Genomic DNA, 9290 nt, shown 5'->3' on the forward strand with positions numbered 1-9290 from the left:
ACTTTGAATCTTACAGATTTTGTTTCTCCCGTGATGGATTTACGGAGTTATATTTCTTCAAAATACTTAATTCAATGTTTTTATTGCATGATCTCTATAAGTGGCACATTCTAAGTACTAGGGTAAATTCTAAATATTAGGGTATAGCTCGTGTCATCCACCATGACGAGCAGATTTGTCAAATTTAACTTTTAATAGCATCACACGATCTATAGTCGTTCAAGGCTTATAATAAAAAAAACCTATACACTACAATCGACAACTCTGATAACACGTTGATATATACAAGTTTAATAGCGATATATTATCAGAAAAATACTAATCAGTGTGATAATATTAATTTGGGGGATTTATAATAATTAGAACCAAATGTTAATCGTCTGCTTTTAAAGATGGCGGTTCGACCTTTGTCTCCGGAATTGGCGGAAAAAGCACGTTTAGAACTAAACGAAGATCCTAAAAAACTTGAAGATGGAATACAACATCTCAAGGAATGGATTGTTAAGCAGCCACACTTACGTGCCAGAACCGGTGAGTTTGGATTACTTTGGATTATGATAATGAAGTTGATAATGATAACTACTTACTATTTTTTCAATTTTTATTATGTTACCTACTGTTCCATAAAATTTTTGCCGTCAATGTCTGGAAAGCAATATTTGAAACAGTAGGTAAATATACTCGTAGGTATCGCAATTGAATAATTTACGTACAGATAAAATTTAACAGTACCTTCTTACAATGAACCCCTTTCCTGAGCTACTAAAATAATCTTATAATCTGTGTTATTAAAGTTGACTGGTAGAGAATGCCTTATAGTATTACGTCTGTCCATTGTACGATAAAATATGTATTATATATGAGGTTTTCCCGAGGGGCTACAGTATGGGGTTCTTCAAAAAAGGAGTGTACAGGTTTTTAAAGGGTCGGCAACGCGCATGTAATGCCTCTGGTGTTGCAGGCGTCCATAGGCTACGGTGACTGCTTACCATCAGGCGGGCCGTATGCTTGTTTGCCACCGTCGTGGTATTAAAAAAAAAAATATACTTACGATTTTCTTTTGTACAATAAAGATTAAATCAATAGTAGGTAAATAGACGAAACACCGTAAATGTACCTTAACGCAAAACTTTTATGTCTTGTATTTATTTTATTATGGTGAATATGAATTATTTACTGTGTTACACCTATGTTTATGCCTAAAATGTTTTTAAGATGATCAATGGTTGGCTACATTTCTGAGGGGATGCAAATTTAGTCTTGAGCGAGCAAAAGAGAAAATTGATCTAAATTACTCATCGAGGAGTACTGCCCCCGAACTTTATACTATAAACCACAGAAATCCTAAGTTTAAAGAGATTTTGAATTTAGGGTAAGTACGTATTATTGAACACCATAACTTAACTTCCAAGACCGTCCTGGTTTATTTCATGATATCACACTGGACCGCCTTATTTAGAGAAAATGATTTGCTTTTGTTTTGCTACATTTTGCAACGTATTCATTCATGGGCCATTCCATTACATTTAATTTGATTAAATTATGTGACCTCGTATGACATTTGTACTAACCTGTCAATAATGTTAATGCTTTTGTGTATTCTGTTTTAGCTCCGGTCTCGTTTTACCCAAATCACTGAAGCCCACAGATCCAAGAGTAATATTAATTAGGCCGGGTGCATATGATCCCGCCAAATATTCTCTGACTGATATTATGTCAGTTATGGGTACTATAATGCGGGTAGGTATATCAGTTTAAGGTTTACATTTATTCTAGCTATTGCAAAATATTTATGATCGACAGGGAAAAAATGCTTTCGTATTTTTTTTACAACCGATTATCAATATTATCATAAAAATTTGTGGGCAGGTTCGATATGGTTTTTTTTGTAATTTTTTTTATATGGTGAAGCCTTTAGGCTTTATAGGTCTACAGCTCACAGAGCCTCTAGTTATGGGTATTTCATTTTCAGATAATGTATGTAGAAGACGATGCGTTTGTGGTGTGCGGCGGGGTAAATATAATGGATTTACAGGGAGCGACTATGGCTCATGCTGCACAGGCCTCGCCGGCTATGATGAAGAAAATGGCTGTTCTTGGCCAGGTAATGCGTCATTGGTCTAAGATTAACAGTGATCTACAGAAATAGTACATAGTGATACAAGTGTGTTAAGTTGGACATTACACACGAGGCGATATTGTGCGCGCGAGCTGCAATAAGAAAGTCCATGTGTGTAATGACCATAGCACACGCGTTTCATACGACGTTTTTCAACACACTGGCGAGGAAAAAAGAAACTTTCATATTAATCAAATGTTAATTATTAAATCGTTTAGTGTGTTGTGTTGCATCTGGCTCCCGCCGATCCACGTTGTAAAATCTACTCGACCAATTTAAGAAGGCTCGGTTTCCATACATATTATTACCAATCATTAACCTTTTTAACTCAGTCGGATAATATAATGAAAAACACGAGTGTTATAATATACAGAAAAAGCACGCGTGTTTAATATCTAGAATTATGAGCGAAAAATCGGTGGAATAAAAAGGCCGTTTTGAGCAAGTGTGTTGAAAAAGAAATAAAAAACAGCAGCTTAAAAAAAGTGTGATTGCAATACATTTTCGTGAAAATAATTATGAGAGTACTTAAAATACCTATCCTATAAAAAATCAGCTAGCCAATCCTATGTATTACGTATCGCAACCAGTTTATGAACAGAGATATTTGATATATGGAATATTAGCAAACGAAAATAAACATAAATTGTGTGTATTCTTTAATTTCAGGATGCTGCCCCCACTCGCATAAAAGGTTCTCATTATTTAAACACACCTCCAGGGTTCGAAACTATTCTCAACATCGGTAAATCATTCCTCAACGAAAAGAACAGAAACAGGGTGCGTAAATCTACTGCCTATACAATTATTGTGATATTGATAATTAACGTGAGGTAAGGTAAGGTTTAAAATTAAAAAACCGACCAAAATGTACGCCCGTTTATAAATATACACTGTGGCAGGTTCCGTGCCTTCAATTTCATAAAATACAAAAACCGACCAAGTGCGTGTTTGGCCACGCATATTGAGATCTTCGTGCTTCATTGGATATAAAAAAGGCAAACAATAAAAAAAAGCGTACCTTCGCGGTATTTAGGTCCTTTAAATAAGAAGATAAGTTTTAGAAAAACTCATTGATGGCTATTTCCTTAAACTTTTTAAATATTTTTTGGAAGACCGGTTCAAAAGTTACACAGGGACACATTTTTTGGACGTCTGAAACGGCTATTTTCAAAGACGTTTATACCTTGTTGTTTTTGAAGATGTGTCAAATGATGTATTATACAGATTTCTAACGATATTTTTTATTGCTTTTTGTCACATTTACATGTTATGCAGGGCCCCCCTAAAATATATTTTCTTAAGTTAGACTTCTAAATTAAATAACGGCTCAAGAAATACATCTATGTTCCAATCATAAAGCTTATAGTTTTCGAGTAAAATAGCTGTGACATACGAACAGACAGACGGACGGAAGGACATGACGAAACTAAAAGGGTTCCGTTTTTGCCATTTTGGTTGAGAGCGAAGAGTCGTGTAGAAATAAAAAAAATCTAAATAAAAAAAATCGCCCAAGAGTATGTCAGGCCATGCTCAGTGTAGGCTTTCGTAGTTACCATTCTATCAGAACAGGCCAAATGGGGGCTATTAATTAGCAAAATATCATGTAGATACATTATAAGCATAAAAGGAGTACCTTTGCAGCACTTTGTACGTGTTTTTACTAAGAAGAGAAGATTTTTTATAATAACTGAAAAACGAGTAGACCCATCATATTCGCTATAGGTTTCATTGAAAGTATTTACTTAGCTTTTTTTTCGCAATTTTTTTCATATATTTTGGACCCTTGGTTCATGGACACATATTTTTTTCTTTCGGAGCGACTCTTTCTGGAAATATTAACTTTATCAAAAAATGGTTTCCGGAGACCTTTATTTGTTTTGAAAGACCTATCCAAAGATACCTCACACTATTGGGTCAAAGCAAAAAAAACATTTGTATGGGAGTATCCTACATTTTTTGTAGTGTTTTTCCGTTCTGTCACCATGAATAATTTATGTACCCATGCCAAATTGAATAAGTATATAGATAGTTATGTTGCAGCTTTCTAGCACTAACGATCACGAAGCAAACCCGCGGACGAATGGACAGACGGACATGGCGAAACTATAAGAGTTTCTAGTAGTCATCACGATACACGTGTTACACGCTGACACGGGTACCCGTGTTCTTAAGCCCGGCGGTACTAAGAACCCGAACTACACGAACCCGCCCAGATTCAGAAATGTTTACACGGGTACCCGCGTACACGGGTACACGGATACACGAAATAACGGATCTTATTTACCCGCGGGTTCAACCCTTCATTTTCGTGTAGCAGAGATTTGTGCTATGAAGAGATACGATTGAATATAAGAGAGATTAGTAACATTCAATTACTTTGCAGTTTTACCGGATTGATTGGTAATGTCAATAATAACGTACGTAGACTTTGTTTCAACAATTCATATGTTTTGCTTTACTCTAAATGAGATTAATATTAACAATATCTTAGTAACCGCTGACTTCATTGATATCACTGATATCAATAATTATCTAACTAAGACAAAAGTATAGATAGTTATGTTTACTGAAACTACCATGAACGGGATGATAACAAAATGGGATTAAGTATTTTAAATGGCCATATCCTGTGCAAAACAAAATACATGACATGGATAATAAACAAAGTGCAGGTGTTTCATTCAATAGAACGTGTTTTTTTACATCATGCGTTGGCACTTTTGGTCTTATCTCTTTGTGATAAGATCAACACATCTGCAAAAAAATACAACAAGTAACCCTTCAGGTAGGATTATTCCTTTATTTTGTTGCCGCGCGGCACTAAAACGCATTTTACTAATGACGGAGACAGCAAACAATGAATAATATCTATGGTTAATATTTATAAAGTGATTCATAGAACTTTAGTTAGACTCCAGTTAAATTGGTATAACATAACACAGTATCAATCACATTGAAAATCCGATAAAACAGTTAAACAATCGGAGTTCCTGAACCTGAATCTATGTTTTATTTAAAGCTATACATGACATCAATCTCCGCTACACGGCAAGGACGGATTAGACCCGCGTGTATTTAAGGTCCGTTCCGCCGTGTACATGGGTACACGGATACATGGATCTTAATTACACGTGAACCCGACTACACGTATAGAACGGGTAAGAAAACCATGTACGTGTAGTTAGGAAACGGGTACCGAACACGTGTACACGAAACCCGGACACGACCGCGAGCCCTAGTTTCTAGGTGACTACGTAACCCTAAAAAGAAACCAAGTGACTCGGTTGTTAGATTAATGTGGTACAACATCTTGTATATCTATGCAGGCGCGGATACAAGATTTGGCTTAGGGGGGGGGGGGGGGGCATTTTGAGAAAATCATATATGTTTGCACAGAAAATAAGGTAAAAAAAAAATGTTTTTTCGTTAGTAAGTACTATATTCCTATACTATATTTACAATATTTACAAAATTACATATAATATTATTTTAATATATTTACAAAATTAAATATTAAACTCTAATTTGCGGTTTGATTTAGCGAATTTCGTGATAACTTCCTCCACGTCTATAGGTATGTGCCTGTGTATGTGCATAAGCGCCAGGCCGAGGAGACGGGTTTCCTTCATTGTGGCTCTCAAGTACGTCTTGAGACGCCGCAATGAAGAAAACGATCTCTCGGCCGATGCATTAGTCACAGGCAATGTCGCAAGAATACATATAAAATTGTACACAATCGGGAATGCGTCTTTATTGCATCCGGCCAAGATGTCCACTGCTGTGGCTGGCAGCTCTTGCTCTCGCTCTTTATGTTGTTTCCATTTAACTCGCCACAGCAACATTTCGTCTTTTAGTAGCTGCGAAGCAACACCTCTATCCAGATCTAAAAGACGTCCAAAACGCTCGAGGAGGAACTGTATGGATTTCACATCCTCCTCAGGAGAATTTTTAATAATGTTCTCGGGAATCAAAACCGTCAAGTGAAATGTGTCTAAGGTTTCTGTGGAAAACCTTTGTCGTAAATCTGTGAGGACATAGTCGAGCAATGGTACATAGATTGCGACCCGGTAGTATTCCTCGGCTGAATTAGTTTGGTGATTGGCACGATAAATTTGGCGTCCACCACCGCGAGGAATTCGAGGAACATTCAGTTCTACGCCCAGTTGCTCGGCTATATCTTTTGCACGCTGCCAGACGCTGTTGAAGCTTGTGTCTATATTTTCGCGGCGACTGGCAAGAATAGAAATTGTGTTATTTACTTGCATGGCACTATCATTAAGATCGAGTACTGTTTTCTGAAGTATTTTGCTTAATGACTGTGTAAGAGACAGGACATCACTTAGACACAACACTGACACTATAAATTGTTGATTAGTCAAAGTTGTCACTAAGGATGCCGCCTTGCCAGCCTTTATGCAAAAATATTCCCATTTTACTCCGAATCGAAGTTCAAAAACTAGCTCACCATCGTAGACGTAGATTACCTACGAGATATGGTAGGTAGGTAGCGATGATGGTACTAATAACTGCCTAAAGTTCTGTTTGTCTTCACTGAACTAACTAAACTGCACGGAAGTTAAGTTTTCTTTCACAATCACAAAGTTTTCACTGCAGCAACAAATGACAGTCACAACACAACACAATAGACGTGAAGTTCGTTCGAGTGAAGCGGACGGGCGGCCGGCCGGCGCGCGGCGCTCGATCGCCCTCGCTTTCGCGCCAAAATATACCTATTGACTCACGTCACGACTCGCGCCTCGCGCCGCGGCAGAGCCCGATTAAACGTAGGTATTTTCTTGCAGAAAGGCCCGAAAGCGGAATTGTAGGTACCTCAAGGTAGTTCTGTAGGTAGATAATTTGATAGGATAAAATAATAGTTCAAAGTTGGTAAAAAATAAAATTTACTCAATTTAGTAATGTGAGAGCCAGGGTTTTAGGGGGGGGCCATTGCCCCTATGGCCCCCCCCTTGTATCCGCGCCTGTATCTATGAAATTATGTCATTGGTGGAACGGCCTAGTCACGTGTTTTTTTTTATTTATATTATTTTAATCTCTACACCTCTCTTAACCAAAAGGGCACAATGTACATTATTTAAGTTTTGAATGAAATTGACTTTGTTTCAAATAATAACCGTATATACCAATTTATACATTTGTTGTTAAAACTGATGGGTTTTCATTTCAGTTGCACGTGCACAACAAAGATTTCGAATCGCTATATAAGCACGTGCCTCAAGAGGTCCTACCCGCGGAGTACGGAGGACACGGAGGGACTTTCCAGGAAATTATAGGTTAGTTTCTAATGGATGTCTACCCTGCACTGCTGAGTACGACAGTATGAACGTCGTCAAATAAAGCTATGCCGGCTCTAACCCTACACCTCTGACCCGAAACTATTTAAATCCCGTCTAAATTGTAGGAGGGTATCCCAATGTGGGACCGGCAAGAAACTCGGGGGGACATATCTTTTCAAAACATTAAATCTTATTATATTGCTAACAAGTATTAAATAAAAGAATACAATAAAAAAAAAAAAACGTAAATATTACTTATCTATAGGCTATCTAAATAGGCTTAGCACGCACTGCGATAAATTTCTTGCGGTCTCAGTCTAATTTCTTGCGATTTCAGTCTCAGTCAGTTGCAAGTGCGTGCGCTTATGAAGCATGTACGACTCGTACGCTATAAGTACTTTTTGCGGTTCTGAAACCGCAAGAAATTAATCGCAGTGCGTTCTTAAGCTTTAGATATGTAAATTTTAGCTGAAATTAAAGAAAATCGAATTCTCGCGAATAGTGATCACGCTTCACTCTGACATATTGATCATCAATAATTCTTCTCTGTCAGAGTAAAACGTAAAATTGACAGCGATTAATGTTTTCTTCTGTTTCGGTGGGAAACCTTACCTTCTCTTCCTCCTCGCGTTTGTCCCGGTATTTTGCCACGGTTCATGGGAGCCTGGGGTCCGCTTGGCAACTAATCCCGAGAATTGGCGTAGGCACTAGTTTTTACGAAAGCGACTGCCATCTGACCTTCCAACCCAGAGGGTAACTAGGCCTTATTGGGATCAGTCCGGACTGCAAGCCTTGCGATGTTTTCCTTCACCGAAAAGCGACTGGTAAATATCAAATGATATTTCGTACATAAGTTCCGAATAAGTCATTGGTACGAGCCGGGTTTGAATCCCCAACCTCCGGTTTGCAAGTCGCACGCTCTTACCGCTAGGCCACCAGCGCTTCTATTCGTATCTTCTTAAGTACCATATTATTATTTTTCTTCTTTATTATGACATTTAGATTACTGGCAGAGGAAGGTCGAAGAGTACAGCGACTGGCTCGACGAGGACCTGAAGTACGGCACGGACGAAGCCAAGCGGCCCGGAAAACCCAAAACAGCCCAGGACATGTTCGGCATTGATGGCTCCTTCAGGCAATTGGAATTCGATTAAACATCTCATTGCCATTTAACCATGGGCCCTTGCTTCGTTTTCGAGTGCAAAATTGGCAAGCTCGTGGTCTGGATTCGGCCTGCAGTATGCCAAAGTAGCAATGCGCCAAAGAGAATTTTATTAAACTGAAACTACGAGACACACATGTGGAAGACACTGTATAAGCTGCTAAGCTACGCTGTATAATTTTTTTAGTTTTTACCTGCATTGGAAAAACCATGCAGAGACAATATGTTCGAAATTGGATAGATTTGTGTTTGCCTTGAGAAAACTTATTAAAACAGTCTCGACAGAAGCTGCAATTACAGCCTACTACCGCCATGTGTCTTCTACTTTAAACTACGGTCTCCTACTCTGGGGGAACTCTGTACATGTCGAGGAAGCTTTTAAACTACAAAAAAATGCGTCCGCGTAACCGCAAATGCATGGATAACAGCCAGTTTCATGCAATATAATATTTTACCTTTAGCATGCCATGTATACCAGAAAAGTTTGTCTGTTTGTCAAAGCTAATATGAAATATTTTAAGTTACGCTTTGATGTTTTTAAAGGAAATCAACGAACCCTACAAAAATCTGCTTTATCAACCTCCCTGTCATGCTGCCATTTATAAGCGTAATGCATGCAATATAATTATTGAAATATATACGAGTAGGTATTAAGCTGATCATATCAAATTATTGTATGATATAGAATTTAAGACAAAATTAACGAAATGGC

The 9290-nt window shown here is 37.9% G+C and overlaps 1 protein-coding gene across 1 annotated transcript; it reads left to right on the plus strand.

Annotated features, from left to right (window-relative positions):
• Positions 1 to 232: 232 nt before the first annotated feature.
• LOC133517724 (alpha-tocopherol transfer protein-like) lies at positions 233 to 9009 on the plus strand. The gene is made up of 7 exons (XM_061851103.1): positions 233 to 531; positions 1216 to 1372; positions 1611 to 1740; positions 1973 to 2104; positions 2789 to 2899; positions 7308 to 7413; positions 8419 to 9009. Exons 1-7 carry the CDS (start codon positions 393 to 395, stop codon positions 8568 to 8570), a joined length of 927 nt encoding a protein of 308 aa, XP_061707087.1. The 5' UTR covers positions 233 to 392; the 3' UTR covers positions 8571 to 9009.
• The last annotated feature ends 281 nt before the right edge of the window (positions 9010 to 9290 follow it).

Source organism: Cydia pomonella, chromosome 5, assembly GCF_033807575.1.
Source record: "Cydia pomonella isolate Wapato2018A chromosome 5, ilCydPomo1, whole genome shotgun sequence".
Classification (NCBI taxonomy): domain Eukaryota; kingdom Metazoa; phylum Arthropoda; class Insecta; order Lepidoptera; family Tortricidae; genus Cydia; species Cydia pomonella.